This window comes from Gasterosteus aculeatus, chromosome 5 (genome assembly GCF_964276395.1).
Source record: "Gasterosteus aculeatus chromosome 5, fGasAcu3.hap1.1, whole genome shotgun sequence".
Taxonomy (NCBI): Eukaryota; Metazoa; Chordata; class Actinopteri; order Perciformes; family Gasterosteidae; genus Gasterosteus; species Gasterosteus aculeatus.
In genome coordinates, this window is record NC_135692.1 from 10,131,963 (window position 1) to 10,156,418 (window position 24,456).

Here is a 24,456-nt window from a genome sequence, read left to right on the forward strand (position 1 = left end):
CAGAATGAAGCTTTACACGAAGCGGAAGTGGGCAGGAGCGAATCATCTGGGTCTAGTCGACGCGCACCACACCCGCTGATCACCAGCTCCCGCTATTAACATGATGGACGTGCGCACGAGTAACTGTCACGCTGTGGCAGCTAAAACCCGTCTCTTATGATAGACTTTGTTTTTTAGTATTTTGCGAAATTCCGTAGACGTACTTACGTTAGCTACATGTAGCTACATTTGTTTAGCTATTTACATTCAGGCTGCTGACGCGCCACCCAAAGGGTCCTTCCCCGCGCGCAGCAACAAGTTCTTAACGTTAGGTACGTCAACGCGACCACGATTCCGACGCGCGTGAACATTCAAGTTGAAACCGCTCTGTATTAATGCGACACGTGAGGTCGCTTTAGGTTATTAGTTGACGCTGTTACAACTTTTAGGAGAATGATTCCACCTGTTTGACGGGTTTTGACAGCACGTGCAGAAATGAGCTCCGGTAAGTGTCACGAGAGTTGACAGCACGCGAACTAACTTATTTTAATTTTATTGTATTATTTCTTTAGGGACTTATTGTACAGCTGAGTGATGAAATACATTAGAATCTGAGGTAACGTTCGAGCAACTTATTTTTCTCCAAATAAAAGGTCAGCGCATGCAGTGAGACATGTATGCATCATTCAATGAAGAATAACTTACTATGTGCACGTTTGAGCAGCTAGGTCGATATTTATGCGTATTTCGATCCGAAAGTGCTGGTGCAGTTAAAAATGCATGTACACAATTCCTGAATTGTACAATTTTGAGGTCCTCAACAAATACATTTAAAAATGTGTTATGAGGAGAGGTATATCACAGTATTTAAACTGCACAATGAGTACAGTAATATTTAGATTTGCCCGATTTGTACTCATCATCTGAGTAGTCTCTCCACTTGTTCCCATTCATTCAAAATGTTATCAACTACAATGTTGATCGTTTATTTTTTATTCTGTCGTCTCCAGCTTCTCAAAAAAGAAAGTGTTTTTCTGTGTGTAAAATAGTACATTTTAAAATTAAAAAATTAAGCATATTTTTTACATTTTAGACTGGTGATCAGACAAAACAGGCAATTTTAATACAACAACATTGGCACTGTATAACGTTTTATGTCCAAAAATGTTTTAATTATGAACAAAATTATCTGAAGATTAATTGTCTATATAAATAACGCTCCCACACTATGCTTGTTTTGACCACACATGTTTCCCCCACAGAGGTGTGTCCCTTCTGCGGCAAAATTTACAAAAGGTTGAAGAGTCACCTGCCGCACTGCAAGGCGGCCGCGAGCCCCAACACACCTCCGACCAAACATGTCGCGGCGAGCGAGACGGCGTCGTCGTCTTCACAGCTGGTCGCACCCTTCAGCGGACCAACGGCAGAGTCCACGAAGACCTTGTCGGTAACGTTAATTCCACAATCAAAGAAGGGTAAGAAGATGTCTACGGCGTCGTTGTCCCCGGATTCTTCGTCACTTCCGCCACCGACTAAGAAGACGAAACAAAAGCCGTCCCAACAAATCAAGAGAGCCGTCGCTCCTTCCTCGATCACCGATTCCCTCGCCTCCATTGCGTCGCCGCCTCCCCCCGTCCCCAAAAAGCAGAGCCTCCGTGCTTTGATAGAAGCTGCAAAGGCCAAACATGCAACTGAGGGAACCGGATCGGCCTCAGAAGACCGGCCTCCAGGTTCGGCTCCATCGGTGGCGGATCCTCTAAGCTCCGGGGCCACAAAAGAAGCTGACGCCCCTCCTGCCGTTCTGTCCGCGGCCGACGAACCCACGGCTGCCTCTGAAAGGAAGGTGGCAAAGACGAAGAAGGCCGCAGAATACCTTTCCGCAATAAGAGGTGCCGCCAACCTGCCGGACTCTAGAGTCCATGAAAGAGACGACTTTTGGGTGGAGGACGAGAACGGAGAAGTTGAGGAATTATCTGTGAATAAGAGGTTCTTGAAATCAGGAAGCGGCCACAAGGCCAGGATTACCCTGCAGGATGTTAAAGCCACGCTAGGCCGAGCCAACGGTCCCCGTCAGCCCGGCCGGCCGAGCATCCTGAGCCAGGTTGAAACCACCGACAATGCAAAATGCAAAATAGCTCCGGTTCCACCCCCCCCCCCTGCGGCGCCGCTCCTTACTGGCCAGCTGTCCTCTCTGCCGCGCACCGTCAGCGTGAACGGGGTGCCGAAGGTGACGGGAGTCCTCGCGCTATCGCCGACACACACAGAGTTCACCAACCCTCTGCTGGCAGCGCGGGGGGGGACGTTGAGGGCGGGGACATCAAGAGGCGGCGATGGGTTGAAGTTGCGGCCCGGTGTCAGGGAACAAAACGCAGTTGACAGGGGAACTAAAGGTCGGTATTTTATCGGGAAAAGAGTGGGTATCAGACGTCCATTTGGGTCGTTGTACGGACTGTTTATCTTTTGATTTCGGTGTAATACGGCAAACTGTCGTCTACCTAATTTAGCCGTCGATCTGATTTGCTTTATTGTGTTTGGAGGAACGTCTTGGATTATTAATATTTAATATCAAAAAAAAAGAAAAAGATGCTTGTACTGAAAATCAGTACATAAAAACACCCCCAGCCTGCAGGGAATGAAAAGAGGGATGTGTTGTTTTTTTTGTTTTGTTGGCGTGCAGGTGGTCTCGCACAGGTGAAACTGAGGGAGTTGCCCGAGTGGCTTACATGCAGGACCCCCAGCCACCCGAGAGAGGTGGTGGAAATGGTGCAAGGAGGTGAAAGACACACTCATCTCACACACACACAAACCATTCAGGAAACCCTCCATAAGGCCCAACGTTTGAAGAATTCCACCGGCTGCTGCTCTGTGTTTGACGTACATCTAATCCTCGCCAGGGAACTAAATGTTGAACTATTGCTTTTTCATATTCAGTAACGTCTTCTGTGCTTCCACCAGGCTGGCAGTGGTATTACAAGAAGTACATTGACGTGAAGAAAGGTGGTGCAGGTGGACTGGGCATGTTGTTGGCGGGATACTGTGCGCTGAGCTACATCTGGAGTTACCCTCATATGAGTGAGTGTGTGGAATCGCTTTCGTTTCTGAGTCGGAGATAACTGAGCATGTCTGTAGTTGATGTTGTTTCCTTTCTCCCCCAGAGCGTGATCGCTGGAGGAAGTACCACTAATGTCAAGGCGGGAGGGGGGGGGGGGGGTGCCTGTGTGTGAGGAAAGGCTAAATCTATATCCCAACATTTCCACAGACTTCATGCTTGATGAGGTTGCTACTTCTCCAACAGGGAACCACATCAGCCCACATTTCTTTTGACTTTTGTGAGCAACAGGTTGGCTTAGCTTAGCACAAAGGCCGGACACAGCGAGCCTTGCTCTGTTAAATGGCAACGCCTGTTATTTGTGTATTACTTACAAAAACTAGCCTTTCCGACCAGCTGTTTCCATCTATATGCTAAGCTAACGGTAACTTTATATTATGGAAAGTGTGGTATGATTGTTATTTAACTCTTCACTGGAAAGTGAACAAGCAGTATTTAAATAAACGTTGAACTGTTCCTTTAATGAGTGGAAGCGTTGTGATTCTCTGACATTAGCAGTTTCCCTCTCAACTGATTTGCACTCGCATGGCACATCGGAGATGAAAGCCAACCGCTGCGTCAATACTTAAAAAAATGTATTCACTTGTCATATGTTATCCTGGTTGGCTTTGTGTCTATTTTCAGTTTGAGAAGGAAAAAATGTCCACAACAAAACAAAAATGGTTTTATTGGAAAAAATGTGTATATATATATTACTTATTATTTTATATTCGGTTGTCCACCATGTGACTCCTCGGGCGCCACTAGGTGTCACTGTTGTGTTACCAAAACCAACTCTGCTGTGCAGTGAAGCGTTTGCATAGTTTTCTTAGCTCCTTTTGTGCAGAGGCACTGGTCCTGGGGTCAACGAGGATTATACCTGATTAAAAGCTTTGCTCTGGCAGCCCAGATGTAGAGGAACATGGAAATCTAAACATCCGAACTTCAGTATCTCTCAAAAGAGTGCATCTGTGTAGCGGAGGGTTCGTAATCCGTTTTTCTTTAGTAAAAGCTTCCGTGTCGCATGGTGGCATTATTATGCATGCTTGGTCTGTCGGTGGCAGTAAGTGAACACTGTCAGAATAGTAATGGCGGGACGATGAAGGAGGTTTCTCATCAGGACTGAAAAAATGTGTCATCGTATTCAAAATGAATTTATTGTTTACTCTCCTTGCTGCTGTAGTGAACACACATTAGCTACAAATGAAGAACATTTTCTTTCTACTTGTATTTTTTTAAGCTCCTTCATAGCAAACACAATAAAAAATAATTTGCTTTTTTTTTTTTTACATTCTTTTTTTCTCCATACAAAAATTATAAATATTTTGTGTTTCACTTTTCATATTTTTTTTCCAAAACAACAAACTACACAAATGGAGGCATAAAAACATTTTTCAAATGAAAACAGGGGATGACAGGGGAGAAAAAGCACAGTCTGTTGCTGCCGGGCCCCTCACACACTGATCCAGACAACACACCGTGGCCCCCAACACGCGACTACTTTGTGCAAGTCCCCAACTGACTTTATTGTGGATTTAAGTGCTATAGAGGCACAACGTCTTGCAGCAACAACTCCAAGAAGCAAATAACAGAACGCACACTCCTTACAGTTTTTCCTCAGTTTGCACTGGAAGATATATACGAGGTCTACGCGGATCGAGGCAGAGATACGGGCGGGCTGCGACGCCCACTGAAGAAAAGAAAAAGGAAAAGACAGACGTGATGTCTGTCGCCCCGAGTAAAAGGTCCCCGCTCTCCTCCTGTTAGAGAACACGTCACAGACACAATTAGGAGAAAGGCGACCAATTACATGTTCAATATTTCAGATTAGTTCTTTATCGTGGTTGAAATATCTCGGTAAGTTTATTAAAAATGAATGAAAACTCTTTTAGGGCACAGCTTCAAAGGAAACACTACAGAGACGTAATAACCAGCGTAAAGACGAACATCTCTCTCCTGGTTTTTGAGTTTTGGTTGCGCTGCTGAGTGGGAAAGGAGAGAAAAAGAAACTCCTGGGAGGCCGAGTGAAACTCTTGGGTATGAAAACAAGTTTGGCAATCAAACGATTGGGTGAGGACGGTCACACACCTGTGTGTGTGTGTGTGTGTGCGCAGGTTAACACACTGACACACACACACTGACCGACGCGTCACGGGAGAGAAGCGTCGATAGCTGGATATGGTCGATACGCAGAAGGCAGACCAACGTACCTACAATCAATGACCCACCGGGTCATTCAAACAATGTTGCTGTATTTAAAAGCGTGGGAACACATCACGACAAACAACATCCGTCATCTTTTTTAATGTCATTTCTAAAAATAAAAAAAAAGAGGAAATAAAAAATATATACTGTAACATAACTTCCTCAATCTGAGGACTAAGCTCCCCTTGACACAAACACACTGTGAAATGCTAAAAGTGGTTGAGAGTATTTGTCCTGTGTCTGTGTCGGGGCTCGCATACCTTTAAGGTACAAAAGAAGAAATGCCAAAGAAAATGTTACTTGAGCACAAGAAAAAAAAAAGCATTGCTGAGTACAGTAAAACTACTATACATGTCGATGGGACCAGTGTGACGGGTTGCTCGTGGGATTGAGAGGTTATCCTTGTACCAAATACAATAGTTTAGTCTGACGCACTCTTTGAGTTCTGGAAAAAGCAACAGTGCGTTTAGTGCAATTTGTCTATGTGAATGTTTCTCTACTGAGCTTAACTTCTACACCTCCAACCCATGAACCTACATAACGCGTCGTACTAACGCGTGCGTGTGTGTGTGCACTGTGCATGTTTGTAATGCAGAAAGAATTGTGGATTTTTCTAAAAAAAGACCTCCTTCATGTAAACACATCAAACCAGAAACCTAGCATCAGGCACAGATTTTTCACTTTGTTGCTCCTCGTTCTTCGGCATGTGGGAAATATGGACATGAACTGGCACGAAAGATCAACGGTGCGTGGGTGAAGAGACTCTAGTATTCAATCGACTGAAATTGCGGACCCTTCCCCTTTAAAATAAGGTTAAAGTAAACAAGAACTTATTCCAACTGGCATTTTACACATTCCCCGGATGTTTTAGGGTCATCTTGAGTGCCTGTATTCACCTGGAGTCATACCAAAACCCCCTTTATGCCCGCCCCCCCAAAAACTGAATACATGCTACATAGTCGGAGATGGTATCACAAAGATAATAGACCTGAAAGAAGAGTTCACCTCCCTTCACACAGGTAATGGGCGGGCGGGATACAACAAATATCACAAAAACAAAACCTCCGCTCACTCAAAAGAAGTCCAAACCAGGGACGAAATCAGCCTTAACATTCCAAGATGCTGTTGACCGCCGCCTCCAGAGCAGAGTCTGCGTCGCCGCGGGGGGGGGAGGTGAGCTGAGCGGGGCACTGCGGCTGCACCGGGTGGGAAGACAGCTGGTGAGACTCCTGGTAGTGCGTCTGTCCTCCCGCCGAGGCTGCATTGGCGGAGGGGTTACCTGGTGGACAACCGCCGTCCGGCCCGTAGTGTAGCTGAGATTTCTTCAGTTCCAGGACGCTCTTGTTTTCTAAGAGCGGCGGGTGGAGTCTTTTTGTTCCAGCCCCTCCCGGGTCTCCACACTGGGAGTCTGTCCTGTTCGGCGGCTCCGCGGAGCCTCTCTCCGACCGAATCTGGGAAGGGGCGGGATCTTGGGAAAGTTTGGATTTCATTCCGCAACAGAAGTCTTCAAAGAAGGCGTCTGTGAAACGGGAGAAGAGAGGAAACAGTTCAATAAAAACCTTTCTGTGCGGAAAACCCATTGGACCCTGGTGGAGCCTTTTTTTTTTACCTGGATCTACGAGAATCATGCGTTTGTCCTGCGTCAGGTTGCTGCGCTCCTCTTGGTTGAACGTCCTGTCAATCATCACCATTTCTGATGAGGGACTGGAACGCTGCGGGCCAAAGAGAGGGAACCCGTTAAGCCCCCTGCACGCCGTAACGTCAAACACCTGTGTACTTAAGCATCAGCCAGCCTACCTCGGCCTCCACCATTAGCAGCCGTCTGTATTTGTTCACCATCACATGCGTCCTCATCAGCACTTTAGTTGCAACGACCTCAAATTCTTCATCCACTGTCACAAAAGAATATATTTAGATAAAGGTAAATAAATAAAAAAACAATTTTACTTCTGCAAATTGATGCACGACCACGCTATAAAAATCTGGGCTGCAGTTTTCTGCCATTTCCTGCAGATTTAAAGATGAAACTATTATTTGGGAGGGTGTACCCTGAGAGAACTCCTCGTGGCTGGGTGGAGCGCCCTGGAACACGTGGTACGGGAGGAGTCTTTGCAGTGCGTCGTCGATTGAATTGAACGGACGCTGATCTAGGGTCTGAACGCCAGCATGGTCCTTCCTCAGCTGTAGTAAAATCCTGTAGAGACGACAGGGAATAGACATGGTTCGTAAACGTGCTCAGTAGAGAAAGTTTGCCGGATGCAAATATAAATCACAATAACACATGCATACAAAAAGAACTCACATTTCTGCTCTTGTAAGCGGCGGAAGGGCAGGTCTCTTCTGGGCACTGACCTATAAAAAGAGTCCACAGAATAAAGTTGAAACTATAGAGCCTCTATCGTCACAATCGCCATGTACCTCACATATACATCGTATACATGAGCGCCAAAGACATTGGGGTGATCTACCTGAGAGTTGAGCTTTGAATCTTGAGTCATGGTTGTCATGGCTAAAAGAGTTCAAAGAAATTAGTCAACCTCATTGAGTGTGTCCGACTATATTTAAATAAATCACGTATTGACAAAACAATATGATCAGCACTTAATACCATATATGCTGCCGAGCTGCGCATGCTTGAGGCCCGGAGAGGAAGAATTCTGAAAGAAAGAAATTGAAACCCAATGGATGTCAGTGGGATAGAAAGTTTTCAGGGAGCCACCAATGAAACAACACCATGGACCTGCTGCCATACCTGTCTGTAGTCCTGCTCCTGCGTCACAGTACCAGCTATAGGGGACAGAGAAGTGCAATTCTGAGTTTGAGTCACTAGAAGGCGCTGAACGGCGCTAGCGGACACTTGGCCTTGGCGGCCGATCCCCGCCGTCGCCGGGCCAACCAGAGTCAGGCGCCCGGGAGGGGACGATGTCTGAACGGAGGCGGAGTTCGCACAAGAAACCCCGGTCCACGTTTGAGTTACGGCCCCTCCGACCTGACTCCGGCTGACTACTCCCTGATTCAAAATGAGCTGGCCTCCCGGGGGGGCGGCAAAGTTCTGCCCACCGACAATCTGCACCGCATTCTGCCCGGTAATTGAGTTGGGGTCGGCGGGGCCGTTGTGGTTGGCGCCGGCTGGAGTAAGCGCCAACGAGCTGGGCAGCAAGAACTGTCCCGGCGGTATGTGTGCTTGGGCCTGCGCTTGTTGCTGCTCCAGGGTGGGCTGCACAACGATGGAGCCGTTGGCTGAGTACTGCCCCCCCGGAGGAGCGGTGTTAGCGTTAACTACGTTAGCCCCGCTGGTCTGAGTGGGCTGGAGACCGAGGCTGTAGACAGTCTGAGTCCCAGATTGGAGGGGTTTTGGCTGGATAGGTCTGACGAGAGTCTGGGTCCCTCCGGGGCCTCTCTGAATGATGATGTTTTGAAGGGGAATGTTTTTGAAAGGTAGGCCGACTTGGCCCACCTGCCCTTGTGTCGGAGCGAACACCTGTCCCCCTGTGGCGCCCCCACCGGTCGCGGCTACAGGCGCCCCGGGCCTCAGCACGAGCTGAGGAGTTCTCTCCAGGCTGCTCAGAGTCATCACGCCAGCACCCGCCCCAAAGGACCCCAACACCTGGATGTGCTGGGCGGAGCCATTGGGCAGCTGGGAGACACCTTGCAGGAACTGGCCTGTGGGGAACGCAGCTGTCGCCGTGGTTACCACACCCCCTCCATAGCCCCCAGAGACCAGCTGGGAGGGGAAGGAGACGGGAGCCTGCACCAGAGTGGGAGCGGGCTGGGAGTCTAGCAAGGCCTCCTGGGCCAATGTCTGCTCCGTGATGTCGGCCTCCATGAGGGACTTCTGTAGGATGTCAAAGGGCTGGTCCTCTCCCCCAACATCCACCCCTTCGGGGGAGTCCCCGGACCCCAATTCATCCTCGATGAATGAAAGGCTGCCGGAGAGCTGGAGGCCTGCCTCTGTTGGATCGTCGACGAATTCACCCATTGTAGAAGAGCCATCCTTGAGGCCAGAGTTTGAGCCAACCTGAATGAGGCATTGAGAGGAAATGAGCAGGAAGTGGGAAACTGTTTGCATGTGAAGTGCATATACACACAGCCTTCCTCTAGGTTTCTTTATAACCTCACAAAAAGATGAACTAGTCCCCTAAACTATTCATAAGATCATTTTCATGTACTTTCCCATTTTCGTCACCTCACAAAGTAAAGACCAATATCAGCACACTAAAAAGTACACTTGCTGGGCTCTCGGGTAGATTATCTCCGTACGAAGTGAAGTGGGTTGTTGAAGCAACCGAATCAAAAGGTAAACTCACCGTGTCACTGGAAAAGAAGGATGAATCTGACCCAAAAGCAGCGTTTGTTACATCATCCTCCTCAATCTGCAGAATACAAAATAGATTCTTAATGCATTGAAGTGAAGTGAAGTACTCGGACAAACTTGGCAAAGAATGACTGTAAATTCACTGTGAAAGAATCACTCACAGACTTGCTGTTGCTGCCATGGAGATAGTCATTCAATGCGTCCACATCTCTGAGAAAGGGTGCAGAGGAGATTTTAACATAACATGAATGTCTTTTCACTTATGTGTGGTTGAAATGGGGTTGAACTGGTCCACATCTCCGGGGAGTGGGACATTGAAAATAGACTTACAACACATCATTTCTTCTTAAATAGTTGGAAAAAAAAAAAGTTTGCAGATACTCTGGGATTTGATTTCAAAGAGGAGCTGTGGCCATTTAACTATTTACAAGCAAAATGAGTGGCTTGTTGAAGAGAGATGCAGGTTCATGCATTCATGAAGGGACGATATGTCCACAATGTAAAACCAGTTTCATAAAGTTGTTTTTTTTTACCCTAAAATATCCAGAAGATGACGATCATCCTCATCATCCATGACACCTGAAAGGCCAAGGGGGGGGGTGTTGAAACGTAATTCAGCAGATGAGGAGATGGCTGCTATGAAGTATAAATATGCAGCTCAGCTTCATGAATCAGTGCTTTCATTCTGAAGCAGCAGCGTACGGGCTGTAAAAGCTTCACACGTGAACCAATGCGTTAGTAGTAAAGACGTCACACTCACAGATTTCCAGCAGGAAGCATGTGTTCAGTCATTTAGCACCCTTTGTTTTCTGGGCTGCAGGGTGAGGAAACTGCATTTAGTAATAGCACATAATAAAACAACGTGTGACAGGCCGGGGTGAGGGGGAGTATTAGGAGGTGGGATCAAGAAAGAAATGGGGGGGGGGGGGGGGGTAGTTGTGTTCAGGTGTTTTGGATTGCTGTATGTACGTGAAGGACAGGATGGCCTTCATCCCCTCCTACAGACCTTTTTTTTTTTTTTTTGCCTGTGACACACAAACTCCCACCCATTACCCTCCTCTGCTGTCACACATTGGTTGTCTACCCTGACTGAAGAGAAAATTGCCATTAGAGTGTAAATAACTCCACCCTGCTGCGTTTGTGCCTCAGTTAGTTTTGAGTTCCTACGTTGACTGAGGTTTTTGGCTTTATGTTTTGTCAGCCAGCAACGGTCGGTGCCACATTATACAAAGGGGGGACAAAACCCATGTTCACTCATTTGATCCAGCAGAGAAACAGGGTAACGAGTGTTTGGATGTCTGTACAACTAATCTGTCTTGTTTTAACGTAGTTTGTTTTTGTTTGAGCAGTGTGGAAAACGGAAAGAACTTTCTTATCAGGAAATTAAAAAAGCCCAGTCGTCATTAAACCAGCATTTAATAGAAATGGGTCTCTGTGTTCATAGGACATGTTGTGCTTTGATTGAGTCGTGTAGGCCGGGTTCCTGGTTAAGTGCAAAACGTTACAGCTGCAATGCTACAAAATGGCGGTTACCCTGCCAAAGGTTGTCTTTACACCAGAGCCACGTTCAGCCTCCATCTTTGGTTCAGGGGGAACAAAGAACGACTTGCTTCTACACTAAATGAGCTCTGTAAACTGACGGCATTGCGAGTTTTTTTTAAAGAAACCCGCGACACGTAGTTTTTAATGCAGAATGTTGTCTTTTATTTAATAACCACGCTAACCGGCCTAACGTTTTACATTATTTTGAACAGCTCAAGTCACCACAATGCGACGAAAAGAAGCGATGTCGATCTTTTTCGAGCTAAAAAAACTAAAAAAAAAACTTAACCGCAACATGTTTTTTATTTCACATATAAATAACACCCACTTTGGTACTGTGTGGAATACGACATTTCTCACAACAACGGTACGAATTAAACGGAATTTAATTAACTAATATCCCGTTAGCTCGATTTTTCATAAAGACGACAGAGCTGAAGTGGCTTCGCTGAAAATAAAAATGGCGTTTTAAAGGGTAGCTCAAAAAAAAACCACTGAATCCGCAGATGTATCACTCGTTTGTGATTCTGGTTCTCGGGATTCACTTTTAAACCCGTTTTGTTGAGAGTTCTAGCTCAAATCCTGTCGTGTAAGCTTCGCGGCGGGGACCGAGCTAGAGCCGGTCCCCGCCGCCGCGGTGCTACCGGAGCCCCGTCGGTACCGCCGCTGCTTCCCTTTGGCCAACTGGCGTCCGGCTCCCCGCGTTCTGTATTCCGAAAATAGACCCGGTCGACGGTATGATAATCGCATTCAAAGCAGCACAAACACGCCCGTCGTCCAGCCCGTGGCTGGTGGTCGCTGACGTGATTATTTCCTTCTCCGTCTGGGAGGCTTTCATTTGTCCTCCATGCGGCTCATCTGCCAACGCGAACGGGAGACAAAAATAACGTCACGTTTCGTATCGATACACCGAACCGACGCGTTTTAACCGGGAGGATTCCCGTAGCAGCCCGTGTTCCGGTCGGGTAGCGTTCCGAACTAGACCGCTATGGTGGTGGGTGTTTTTTTAAATGCATTTTTACGTTAAAACACCGGCCTGCCGTGGTTAGCTAGCCGCGATGTCGTCAACGCCTATTTTTGGAAAACGTCGGGCGGAATTCACCGACGGTGCCAGAGGACTAAACCGTGTCGAGCCCGCACATAGTTATCCCGATTAGCACAACATAAAGACGACTCAACGAGGCAAACCCTTTTACTCCTGTCTCACTCCTCTTGAAACCCAATATCTCCATTTGGCAACTTTTAATTTGCTCCCCCCCTCCTTCTCCTCCTCCTCCTTCTCCCTCTCCCACTCACATATTTTTTTCTCACTGTCCCTGTTCTGTCTCGAATGGATTTTTCTCTTCGCTCAAACTCTCTTCCCTCCCTGAAGGAAGGGAGGAAGGAGGTTGTGTGTGTTTTTTCCTTGAAATTTTTATCACAAAATTATAATACACTCAAAGGGAAACTCACCGTCATGAAAAAGCAGTGCCTTGTCAACGGGGTTTCCTCGCCATCACCGCACGGGTCGTCGGGGTAGTGCACAGAACAAGGCAACCGAAATCATCAGGCTACAACGCAAGCATCCGACTCGCTAAATATTAATAGGAATTATCAAGACAAATAAGTTATTATTATTATTATACACATATTTTTGTGTTAATTTAAATTATATTAAGAGTTTGCTCTGCCCTATTGAATAGCAGATACATGTTATTGGCGCTAATCATCATCAACGGTAGAGGGCGGGCCTCGAAAGTATGCCACACCTTGACGTAGCTCAGGTATGACCGTAGTTGCTGTAGAAACAAATACTGCCATGTCACCTTTTGATCCGCATGCACTGTACTGAGACGGAATTCAGAGTTAATGCAGCCGTTTGTTTGCTGCTGGGTTTTAAATAAGTATTCTCCCGGTGATGTGCCACCACGCTGTTTTTTTTCAATTTGATTTAAAGCATACACATCAAACACCACTTGTTCCGACAAACAAAACATTTCAAAACAAAAACACACATGAACACACTGGACACAAAATATGTTTTTATTCAATTGAATACATTTTGTATAGCCCCAAATCACAGATTTCCCTCGTAGGGCTTTACAATTACGTCTGTTTCTATGCTGTTATTGTAAATGGAAGTTGTAATAAATTAATAATAAATAATGTATGTATATTACAAAAAAATAAAAGTTGCCAGTTTACAGCTGTACATATTCTGGTACCTTCTCATTGATGGAAATAAACCAGGTATCTCAGTGGAATTTTTAATAATAAATAACAGTCTCCGCCCAGGATTCCCGGTCATGACATTGTCTTTACGCCAGGTGGCAGTAAGCACCCTTCAACTCAGCCGCGCTAAAGCCACGAAGAAGAGAGCGTGACGTTTCACTTCCGCAACAACGGACTATTTGACAACATGGATGCGACACAAACTGGGTTTGCGGGCGAAAGTGGCGCAGTGAAGATACAAGAGCGACTTCAGAAGCGGCACCAGGCGAGGGCAGAGGACGCCGAGCGGAGGAAGGAAGCCAAAGACAGCAAGTCTGTGGCGGAGGAAAAGGGCGAGTACTTTTCCAGCTCTTTCAACGCCGAGCGGGCGTCCATCGAGGAGGTGCTGTCCGGTTGCTCCGGAGCCGACCGGGCCGCGGTGACCCAACGGCTGGAGGAGGCCACGGCCAAAACGGTCCAGCTGCAGAAGTTCCTCAACGACAGCATGCTGTTCCTAACGCAGTACGAGCTGAGGCAGGCCCAGGCCGCCCTCCTGAAGCTGCAGTCCTCCATCGCCGAGGCCCGGGAGCAGGCTGTGCCCAGGAAGAAGTTCGCCTTTCGAGCCCGCACCAAAGCGACGGACAAAGTGTCGGAAACGCCGTCGCCCGCGGCCGACGCCCGCGCAGACTCCGGTGTTGCCAAGGTGGACGGAGCCGCGGAGTCGGAGCAGTGCAGCTTCTCCCACATGGACAACGCGAGTCTGACCAAGACGGCCGCGGATGTCCAGAAACGAGACGTGCTGTTGAGTCACTTGACCAACTGCAAGGTGCGCCTGTTCGGTTCCCCCAGCACGCTGCACCTGAAACACATCGACGGCTGCGAGATCCTGTGTGGGCCCGTGAGTAGTTCGGTGTTCGTAGATCACTGCAGGAACAGTACGCTGGCCGTCCCTTGCCAGCAGCTGCGTACGCACAACACCACGGACACCAGGGTGTATCTGCAGGTCACCAGCCGGGCCATCATAGAAGACTGTCACGGGGTGAGCTTTGCCCCTTTCTCCTGGTCTTATCCCACCCTGGAGGAGGACTTTGAAGTGTCGGGCTTGGACCGGGACCGAAACAACTGGAGCCAGGTGGATGACTTCAACTGGCTCGCCGCAGGAACACATTCCCCCAACTGGACTGTCATTCCGGAAGCGGACAGGAAAACCACGTGGGACCCCTAGAATTGAGTTTTGAGACATTGTTATTTGGCGAAGTAATATGTCAATCAAACCATCATTTGGAATGTTGTTCATTCCCAACAACAAAAAGGGGTCTCATCTTATTTCACAAAGATCAGTTTATTTATGCTGCTGTTTGTTAATGTTGTCCTAAGATAAAGATAAAAAATACACCTGTTTAACATCCCAAAGCTCTCTTGGTATGTTGGTACTCAAGGCCCTCACTTCTCAGCAGAGACATTTTTCATTCACTATTTCTCCAAGATTAAACTCTGCGTGAAGTTAATTCTGTTTTAAATTATTCTGCTCACGTGTGGCGAACATATACTGAAGAGAAAAAAATTGCAAAACTTCAAAGAAGACTTGACACAGAAAGGCTGTACAAAAGCTACAACTAAGTAGTAGTTGTTTTTTACAGATAGTATCCCGTAATGACTTAACCTAGTGCTTCCTTGATCTGAACAGTCCAGATGTTTAGTTTACTCTCACATAAGGAAAAGATGGAATCCGCCTGAGAGAAAAGGAAGTTGGTATTTAGCTTGAAAAGTGTGACGATGATTCTATCCATTTTAAAAGTATCTATAACTCAAATGTAGTTTCAGATCTAGCTTTCATTTAGTGCAGCTTTCTAAAACTTTTCCCCCAACCTGCTGATCCTAACAGACGTCACCGTGGTTCTAGGCAGAGGCGGAATTCCCTCATCAAAAACCAGGTTTATTTCTAGCTCAATGAATGGTCTTGTTAGTCACGATCTGTGAACTATTAAAGGACATCTGATTCATAGTACAAAGCTCCTTTCTGAATTTACTAAGTACTAAAGTACTTTTCAAAACCACTAAAATCAATTGTTTGAATAATAATCCGGCATGAATGCTGCTGTGAAGTGCTCTTTCTCAGCGGTACAGAAGGTGTCTGTGATTTGAGCAGACTGACGCAAATAAAGAACAGATAATTATTCTCAAGCTAAATCGTTGGGCCTTTATCCACCTGTTAACCACCGACCTGAAGCGGGGAAAAAAAGGACTTTTTAAGGTATTGAAAATGAAATGTAAGACAAATAAAGAGACTTCCTGTTTAATAACATGCTTGTTTGTTTGTGGTGTTTACTCTTTATGAGGAAGCGTTCTTCCTCCTCTAAACAACACTCATTGATACAAAGCAGATCTGTACAGTTTTAAAGAGCACTACAAACATTTAACGGAAGAAAATACCGTTTCACATATTTAATCCAACGGTAATATTTATAACAATTTAAAGACGATAAATCAATACAAGGAACAAACAACAAATCTATTTACCAAACTCCTGAGACAGCGCTCACCCTGGTCTCTTATGAGCATTTATAAGCAGTATATAAAGTTTCAACATAAATAACATAAATATTTTATTGATCAAACAGATATTAATGTGTCATAAGTAGTATTTACTCTAGACTAATAAAGAGCTATAATTCGTCGCATTGTGGCGACTTGAGCTGTTCAAAATAATGTCACACATTAGGCCAGTTAGCATGGTTATTAAATAAATGACAACATGATCGTCTTTCTTGGTCTTTTTAAAAGTTGTTAGTTTACAGAGCTCATTTAGTGTAGAAGCCATGTCGTTCTTTGTTCCCCCTGAACCAAAGATGGAGCAGTTATTTTAAAATGTTAACTTTCCCAAAAACTACAGTATTGTGTGTAAAAATATTTTATTTAAAAGTGCTAAAATGGCTTCACAATTGTTTTTGATTCAAGTGGAAATAAGACAATAACTGAAAGCACTTAAATTGAAATCTTCTAATGTGTCGCTGTGTGTTTTATCCCTCCATTGTGTTCCAATTTTGTCCCTTTTAATTGACCACACCATCAGTCGGGTTGAAAACCTTTTTTGTTTGTGCCGTTAATGGGTCACTGGGGCTAGACTCGCTCTGTGGTGAAGACATCCAGTTTGTGTAGAACCTGTGGAGGAGTAAGTCCACCATTATTAGCTCCACTGGCATTTCCAGGGTGTCTGTCAGACTTCAGCTGATGCCATTACCGCTCCTGGTGCGTTCGATCAAGGCGACCGTGACCACGTGAACGCACAAACCAATTATGGCCCCTGGCAGCGGCTTATAATCAGGCTCATCTTGTGTAGAGGGATTTTCTTCAAATTGGATCAGGCCCGCTTACAGGGGCTTAGCATGACGTACTGCAACTTTGAGTTTAATCATGAGGATCCTCGGCAATCCTCCACCTCTCCTGGAGAACTGAACACCACAATTAGCCTCACCCGTGTGTTACGGGAGACAAAAACAATTGTTGGGGAAATAAACCCATATGAAATCCTAAGTTTCTGTCATGATGGGAGAGGAGATCTTTTTCAAGAAATAACACAGCTGATCTGCTCCCGGGTCGTCCTGGGTTCTTCTTGCTGTGTTTTTTTTTCGTTGCTGTGGGATGGATCACAGGCTGAGCTGACTCTCCCGTCCCGTTGGACCAGCCAGAGGAGACTGTGACAGCGAAGAGACCGCGAGGCTCTAGATTATCAGTCGACTGTCTACTTCTCAGAAAAGGACAAATCTACGGTTGAATAATGGCGTTGGGGTTGGTCAAGTTTGACCTGAAGAAGCGAGTGAAGCTCGCTCAGACGGTCTGGTTCATGTACTGGTTTGCCGTAATGGCCGGCGTGCTGGTCCTGAGCATGGGCCTGTTTTTCAAGATTGAGCTGCGGAAGCGCTCAGAACTTATGGACAATAACGAGAGCCACTTCTTGCCCAACCTGCTCATATTTATGGGCCTGGTGGCCTGCGGCATCAACGGCTTCGGAGGCAAAGTCTGCTACGACTCACTGGACCCTACTAAGTTTCTAAAGTGGAAGCCCTTGTTGAAGGGCTTTTTGTTGTTCTGCATGGGGTTCAACGCCCTTCTGATGGTGACGGCCCTGCTGTGCTTCTTGATGAGGATCCCCCTGCAGTTCACCCTGGCTGAGGGGCTGAAGAACGGCATGAGGTACTACAAGGACACGGACACGCCGGGACGCTGCTACATGAAGAGGACCCTGGACCTGATGCAGATAGAGTTTCGTTGCTGCGGAAACGAGAACTACAGAGATTGGTTTGAGATTCAGTGGGTTAGCAACCGCTACCTGGACTTCAGCTCTAAGGAAGTCAAAGAGTAAGTATGACCAGAAATCTAAATTTGAATTACTTTATACAAGAGGATGTGAGGCGACAGTCAATGAAGAGGGTCTGCATTGATGAAGACAGTCTTCATTGACCGTTTCAAAGTGGAGGTCGATGAGGTGGAGTCCTTGAGTTCAGTGTAAGTGGATTTGAGGTGAAGTTGGGGCAGGTGTATTTTTCACTTTCGTCGAGCAGGGATTATTGTCAGCATCGGGGGGCCGGAAGGGCGAAGGACGTTACTAGGCAGTTTTACGGATAAGGTCAAGGGGAAGAGAGTTGAGGAGGTGATTAGTACCAGAAAAAAGATACACAAGATGAACCAGGCAGAAGCAGGATTGTAAGTGCATTGTTCCAGTCTGGTCATACCCGGCCTTGTTGTGACCACCTGCTCATATCTACACAACAGGTTCATTGTGTTCGGACAATTCGTTGAGGGGACAGTCTTTTGAGCGTTGGCACCTATTAGTGTTTAATCTCACGGATTACAGCGTCCCTGTCCTTAAAGAATCAGTGTCCGCTCCAATCAGAAGACGACCTGGCAACGCGCCAGGCACAGCCCTGCACGACAACACAATGTGTAAATACTGGGTATATGATTATTACTATACTGAGCTGTAAGGCCAAAATAACTTTATTACTGGCTCATTTTAAAGTTTCAAAGATGCAACATTTTTCAAATCCTTCCTTAAATATCTTTAAATATAAGTATGGCCATCTTACTAATTCACAATGGCGTGATTAGTATCCAGAACTCCCCCCACAACGTGCAAAAGTTTCGTCCTGTTGTATCGAACAGTTATCTGTGACATTTGGGGTTATCAGGTGTCGCTGTTTCTTGAAATCACTTATCCATATCTGACCTTCTCTGATCTTAGTAATCCAATCATACACGTCTTTTCACCGACCTAGTACCATCAATCTATCACGGGCAGCACAAATTGGGTCAAGCCCCTTTAAGTTAAGTTTGAAGTCTGTATTGTGCGACTTGTGGGTCGGTGTGATAGAGATGGATCTGAATGAATGAATCAATGACGTTTTATTAATACTGCAGTGGTTCTTCACAATGGCAACATAAAAAGAATACAAATGAAGAAGTGGCACAGGAAAAAGTCATAATGCGACTTGTGTGAAGCTATAATGATTTGCTCCATGTTTAGCCTCCATGAGAGAGCTCTTTATTTTTCATTCTATTCTTTAGCTTGTTAGCAGAATTTGATTAAAAAACTCAAAGGCAAAAATATACATCAAACCGTACAGTTATTTTAAGATAAGCCAACGCGATTGTTCCAGTAATTTTAGCCCACGCTTCAAATATAGTTCCTGACCCTTTAATCCCGTCTCACTTTCGCCTCCTGGCGTGAGACTAACGTGTCACTCTGCCCCCGTCCTCTTAGCCGCATCGGGAGCAACGTGGACGGCCAGTATCTGATGGACGGAGTCCCCTTCAGCTGCTGTAACCCCAGCTCCCCCAGACCCTGCATCCAGCACCAGATGACCAACAACTCTGCGTACTACAGCTACGACCACTACACCGAGGAGCTCAACGTGTGGAAGCGCGGCTGCCGCTCCGCCATGGTGTCCTACTACGGGGGCTTGATGAACACCATCGGAGTCCTGGTCATGCTGGTCACTCTGCTGGAGGTCAGGGTGCAACCAACACAGATATCCATTCACAAGAATATTGTTTTTATTCCATTATGTTACGTTTCAGTGGAATACCTACACCCTCACTGAGCATCGAACAGGAGATAATCACGCTTTTATTTCTTAATAGTAAAATGCTTAAATGATTTACTTGTAAGCCGTGTAAGGAGACTCGAGTGCTGGATTGGAGCCATGTACTCCCATTTGTATTTTAGACAAGGTAGCGAACTCCCAAAAATACCTCATATCAAAACAATTTAGGCTGATAAATAACTACAGGTGCCAACATTTTATTTGGTTTTGAGGTGAACGGTTCTTTTGCACTCGGAGAAACCTTCCTCCGTCAGCTGATGAAAGGGAACACATTCATCGGTTGTCCACCTTCTGCGCACTAAAGAAATAAATACTTAGTTCAATCAATTGCTCCGCTAATGCCCAAAAAATTCAAGCAACGATGCAAAGCCTTAACCCAGTCGACACAGTATCTTCTATTTACACTTACTGGATCTTCCCAAACAACCTTCCCGTTGCCAGGTAACCCTGCACCATCTTTACAATGTATACTTTCAGCATCCTTCTTGCCTCCTGAACTCCTAGACGCTAAATAGCGACTTGCTTCTTGTCAGCTTTCATACACCAAACACACTTCTGATATTCAGCAGGCAAATGTTTGATCTGAAAACTCAATACGATTTAGGTAACACCCCGAAGGCTGATTGGACGCACAGTGAGAGGAATTAGGAGTTATTCAAGCGTCTCTGACACAGACAGTGGGCTCTGAGACGGAGTCATGGGTTAATCTAAGGCAGGTGAAAGGACAGACCCACTTCCTGGTGCGTCTTAAATGCTTAAATTCAATTAGATTTACTGTAAGGAAAGTTTTCTCATTTCAAAAATCTCGCCACATCTGTCACTTTCAACGCTCTCACACACACAACACACACACATGAATATACAAATACATTGATGTGTTGTTGTTTTTTGTGGTGTTTTATGTTATATTATAATGACAAATAAAATTGCTACATTATCGATTGATTCTAAAAATTACTGATAATTCCTTTTCAGCAGATTGATTATTAATTGACAAATCATTACAGCATATAACAAAATATAATTAACTGAGATGCAGTTAATTAAGTTTGTTCCCACCTGTTTGTTTTAGGCAGTTAATCATCATGAGTTTTTCTTTTACCGCATTTGTGTTGTAAGTTTGCGCAAAATGACTCTTGCATGCCTTTATTGATGAGAGGTTCTTCTCACGCGTGTGGCCGTCTGCTGCAGGTTGCCGTGACCATCGGCCTGCAGTACATCGACAGCTCTCTGTCAACGCTGGTCAACCCGGAGGACCCGGAGAGCGAGAGCGAGGGCTGGATCCTGGAGAAGACGGTGAAGGAGACGTTCACCGACATCATGGACAAGATGAAGTCCATGGGTAAAGGCACCAAGGTGGAAGAGGGGGAGGAGGCGGGTGTCGCCACGGTGAGCTGAGCTAAACCCTCCCCCTCCATCCCCCGGCAAAAAACTGACAGCGCTCCCACCTGAAGAGCACGGGAAGAGGGACGTGTGAGATCACTACATTTTTCTACCAACCTTTATGTAGACACTAACACACAACGCATGAATGGACTCCTTTCAAATGGACTCCTTGCATGCATAATTATAAGTTGTATATTAACACATAGCGAGATATAATGTGTAGGGTAAGTTAAGCTATGGTCATTATGGTTTTTCTCCAACCTATCAAATTCCTCTCATCTTTGCTTCACAGCATACTTTTAAAGAGATTTACGGTTTTGGTTTCCAACACTCGGTTTGGATCATTTAAAAAAAGTGATGAGTCAAGTAAATGTTGATATGTGTGGATAAATGTCAGATGCTTTGCAATCAAAAGTAAACGTGTAACCTTTTTGTTGGTATTGTTGTTGGATAGTTTGGCGGGGATGGTGGTTGCTATGCAACCCCCCCTCTCATGGAAGCCAGAGGTGCAGATGGAAGATACTTACAGCACAAAAAAATGATCCATAGTAATTTGGCTTGTAGCTGATACGGTTCATAGACCATGCAAACAAATGAAAGCCTCCATGCAGCTCTTTTTATACTCCAGTCCACCCTCTGTCCCCAATGAGGACTGGATAGGCTCCTGAGATGGAGTAAAGATATGAATTGAATAAATCAGCTGAAATAATGCTTGAATGTTGTGGCACAGGGTGGAAGCGTGACGCATGGGGGCGTGGATTTGAGCCCTGTAGGAAAGAACCAGTGCGAATCTGTGGTGGACGACTGAAATTGGCAGCTAAGTCTTGGCTTCTGTCCCCTGTACTGTAATCTCAGATCCTCTTTAAGTTGTTCCCTGTGCATTCAGTATCTGTATATTGACACACATGTATGTATATTCTAACACTGGATTACTGTCTTTGTAAATAGTGTAGAAAGGATGACAAATTCTTTTTTTTTTAAAGAAATATAATGTAATTAAGCAAAATATTTTATTTTAACTCCATGTTTTTTTTTGCAATTTTATTTCTTGGCTTTGTATGTAGAGGAAGAAATTATGCTGATGTAAAAAACAAATAAAGAATGTTAGAGATATTTTTGATAGGGAAATAAGGTTGTTGTGTTGCCTCGACCTTGAGTCACACAAACCTGGGATCAGGAGGCGATGCATGCTGCGTGTGCCACCGGGTTCCTGATTAAGGCGACAGGATAAGGGCAATTATGGCATTACTGCTTCCACATGGACATGGGATGATTCTTCACATGTCCAATGTACGGGGCGGCCGTGCGGGCGGTGGGGGGGGCAAACACAAGATGCTTTCACCAACAAAATACTGCATGCACATGTGATTGCAAGTGATTTGTCTTGGAAAAGGGTAGTTTTCATGTACGACGCGCTCTGAGTTGAGCTTTGACCTCAGAGGTTGCAAGCTACAAATCCCAGTGAGTAATATCAACCAGTTTGTACATTCTCCTGAAACATTGTTGGCCGTAAAAAAGTGTAAATCATAACTCGGATCGACACATGCTACTAACCCCAAACAACAGAGGCCATGATGTGAAAGCACACTGGCTTTAGTTTATGTTTAGTCACAGCAGGGGGGGCTGTGAAGAGTGAGCAGGAAAGGTTAAGAGGCCAACTCTGCACGGTATTTTTGTTGGACCAAAGCACATAACCGGCGCTGAGTAGATAAGAGGCCTAGTCGGCTTTAGATTAGCATGAGCCCCTCAGCCAGGTGAGCAGGTGATGTCCTGCTGCAGGGCCGGCGTCACAGAGTCAGAGACACACACGAAGACCGAGACAGAGGGACAGACAAGAGGAATTGACGACCTGAAAGGGATGAAAAATTATTATTTGGGAAATATAATCGGTTTCTGTATTTAAATAAATAAAACTGACAGTGGTCGAAGAAGATACTTGAAAAAATTGTCATTTGAGTAGAAGTACACAAGTGTACTAATTGTGGAGCAGAATGGCCCCTGATTTAATATATATTTGACGTACATTTGCCGAAGGTTTGGATTTCTTTTTCGCCCTTAATAATAAAAATCTTCATTTAAAAACTGCATTTTATGTATACTTGTGTTATCTTTGTCTAATATTTTAATTTGTTTGATGATCTGAAACATTCAATTGTGACAAACATGCAAAAAAATATGAAATCAGGAAGGAGGCAAACACTTTTTCACACAACTGTATAGTTGTATACATATGAGATACTTGTTATGTACATATGTGACACATATACACATGACAAGTATATATATATGCTTTTTGTATTGCTGATGTTGTAACTGGTTGAGAAGGCGCTGATTATAATGTATATATGTCAGTACATTCATATATGACATGGCATCTTATTTTTATTTTTACAAGCTAGAACTTAAGAGATTTTGCAGGTGCGTAAGTATCAGTGTATTTGTTCTCCCTCTGGTGCATCAGGTCAACAACTGGCTCCAATCTGTATTGTAATACTAATTTAATTTAAATGTAACTATAATTTTTTTAACATCTGAATGCAGGTCTGCAGCGAATGTTTTCCACTCAAAAGAAACCAGAACGCGTTGGATTATTTGACCAGCCTGTCTGTGTTGGAGGAAAATGTTTTGTGTGTTCCAAGATAAATTCATCTGCGCTGCTTTATGGATGAGTGCAGGACAATAATGTAACAACCAGGAGGAGATATCGGCAGATTTTTCATCTGGCAATTTGATACTGGACAGAACCAGTGTGTAAATGCCTCTCCAGACGCCTGGAAAATAGCTAAAAGAACATCGACAAAGCACCGATATCCCATCTAATACAACTCACATGACACCGCTTTTCAACTCCCCCAGCTGGCAGTTCAAGTGTCAGTGAAAGGACTTATTCAGTCCGCATCTGTGACGTCTTCATGCAGCTGTTTTTGCTGTGTGCTCATTTAGTAGGTCGGTGTTGATATGGTTATTATGGGCTTATAGCTGTTCAAATGTATTTGCTAATCATATTTTTATTATTAATTATAAGGTCCAATATTTTTTTCTATAAAGTGGCGGAAATTTGAAAACTATGACAGATAGAGAATTACAGATTGCTCAAAATTGTAGTTATGTACTACTACATTAAGTGTATTGTACTTTATCGGTCACTCTCCACCCCTGGTTTACATTTCAGGCGAGACAGCATCTCAAGACAGCTACTTTTGTTTGAGACTTTTGTTTCAAAATGAATAAATAATTCATCAAAGCCTCTCATGTTATTTCCAAACAGTGAAGGTTCACAAAAAGACTGAAGCAACATCTGTTCATTTTCCTGTGGAGACACAAACCAGCTGCGACAGCCTCCGGAGTGTCTTCTGTGTTCTGCTGCTCTCTGTTGGTGGCTGCAGGTAATAAAGAGGGATAAAAAAGAACGAAAATACCAACTAATCCGTCAGAGCTCCAACAGGCTTCTCTCCTGTAGTTCGGTTTCCAGCTGATTCACTTTCTTTCCCCCTGACAGTCTGATTTGTGAGCTCATCAACGCTTTGTTCAACCTCCGAAATACTCTTTGGCTGTTTGATTTATTTTGACTTCAACTATCCGGCAAACTTCGCCTTTGTTATCGCCAAATGTTCTGGCATGCATGGACGCAGTGGACTTCCCGCTGT

The 24,456-nt window shown here is 45.1% G+C and overlaps 4 protein-coding genes across 6 annotated transcripts; 3 read left to right on the top strand and 1 right to left on the bottom strand.

Annotated features, from left to right (window-relative positions):
* Nucleotides 1–28: 28 nt before the first annotated feature.
* LOC120819208 (uncharacterized) lies at nucleotides 29–4,348 on the top strand. The gene is made up of 5 exons (XM_040176394.2): nucleotides 29–484; nucleotides 1,242–2,369; nucleotides 2,657–2,752; nucleotides 2,935–3,051; nucleotides 3,135–4,348. The coding sequence occupies exons 1-5, from the start codon at nucleotides 475–477 to the stop codon at nucleotides 3,161–3,163; spliced, it is 1,380 nt and encodes a 459-aa protein (XP_040032328.2). The 5' UTR covers nucleotides 29–474; the 3' UTR covers nucleotides 3,164–4,348.
* bicral (BICRA like chromatin remodeling complex associated protein) lies at nucleotides 4,203–13,322 on the bottom strand. 3 transcript variants are annotated; one of them, XM_040176392.2, is made up of 13 exons: nucleotides 12,582–13,322; nucleotides 10,348–10,401; nucleotides 10,121–10,166; nucleotides 9,749–9,797; nucleotides 9,580–9,645; nucleotides 8,025–9,290; nucleotides 7,881–7,929; nucleotides 7,741–7,781; nucleotides 7,575–7,624; nucleotides 7,321–7,466; nucleotides 7,070–7,164; nucleotides 6,882–6,984; nucleotides 4,203–6,791 (listed from the first exon to the last, which is right to left on the bottom strand). In XM_040176392.2, the coding sequence occupies exons 3-13, from the start codon at nucleotides 10,159–10,161 to the stop codon at nucleotides 6,379–6,381; spliced, it is 2,319 nt and encodes a 772-aa protein (XP_040032326.2). In that variant the 5' UTR covers nucleotides 10,162–10,166; nucleotides 10,348–10,401; nucleotides 12,582–13,322; the 3' UTR covers nucleotides 4,203–6,378. The 3 variants fall into 3 exon arrangements, with proteins under 3 accessions (XP_040032326.2, XP_077959413.1, XP_040032327.2); XM_078103287.1 differs by lacking the exon at nucleotides 12,582–13,322 and adding an exon at nucleotides 12,426–12,567; XM_040176393.2 differs by lacking the exon at nucleotides 12,582–13,322 and adding an exon at nucleotides 11,121–11,987.
* On the top strand, nucleotides 10,730–15,624 carry tbcc (tubulin folding cofactor C). The gene is made up of 2 exons (XM_040176396.2): nucleotides 10,730–10,866; nucleotides 13,436–15,624. Exon 2 carries the CDS (start codon nucleotides 13,528–13,530, stop codon nucleotides 14,542–14,544), a length of 1,017 nt encoding a protein of 338 aa, XP_040032330.2. The 5' UTR covers nucleotides 10,730–10,866; nucleotides 13,436–13,527; the 3' UTR covers nucleotides 14,545–15,624.
* A 1,053-nt stretch (nucleotides 15,625–16,677) lies between these two features.
* prph2a (peripherin 2a (retinal degeneration, slow)) lies at nucleotides 16,678–22,894 on the top strand. Its single transcript, XM_040176395.2, has 3 exons — nucleotides 16,678–17,678; nucleotides 19,081–19,327; nucleotides 20,615–22,894. Exons 1-3 carry the CDS (start codon nucleotides 17,098–17,100, stop codon nucleotides 20,819–20,821), a joined length of 1,035 nt encoding a protein of 344 aa, XP_040032329.2. The 5' UTR covers nucleotides 16,678–17,097; the 3' UTR covers nucleotides 20,822–22,894.
* The last annotated feature ends 1,562 nt before the right edge of the window (nucleotides 22,895–24,456 follow it).

Coding starts and splice junctions, on each gene's coding strand:
- LOC120819208 (XM_040176394.2), top strand. Junction 2,370..2,656: donor AGTTGACAGGGGAACTAAAG/GTCGGTATTTTA, acceptor GTTGGCGTGCAG/GTGGTCTCGCACAGGTGAAA. Junction 3,052..3,134: donor CTGGAGTTACCCTCATATGA/GTGAGTGTGTGG, acceptor TTTCTCCCCCAG/AGCGTGATCGCTGGAGGAAG.
- bicral (XM_040176392.2), bottom strand. CDS start 10,161: ATGGATGATGAGGATGATCGTCATCTTCTGGATATTTTAGG. Junction 9,646..9,748: donor ATGGCAGCAACAGCAAGTCT/GTGAGTGATTCT, acceptor TGTATTCTGCAG/ATTGAGGAGGATGATGTAAC. Junction 6,792..6,881: donor CATGATTCTCGTAGATCCAG/GTAAAAAAAAAA, acceptor CCCGTTTCACAG/ACGCCTTCTTTGAAGACTTC.
- tbcc (XM_040176396.2), top strand. CDS start 13,528: ATGGATGCGACACAAACTGGGTTTGCGGGCGAAAGTGGCGCAGTGAAG.
- prph2a (XM_040176395.2), top strand. CDS start 17,098: ATGGCGTTGGGGTTGGTCAAGTTTGACCTGAAGAAGCGAGTGAAGCTC. Junction 17,679..19,080: donor AGCTCTAAGGAAGTCAAAGA/GTAAGTATGACC, acceptor CCGTCCTCTTAG/CCGCATCGGGAGCAACGTGG. Junction 19,328..20,614: donor TGCTGGTCACTCTGCTGGAG/GTCAGGGTGCAA, acceptor CGTCTGCTGCAG/GTTGCCGTGACCATCGGCCT.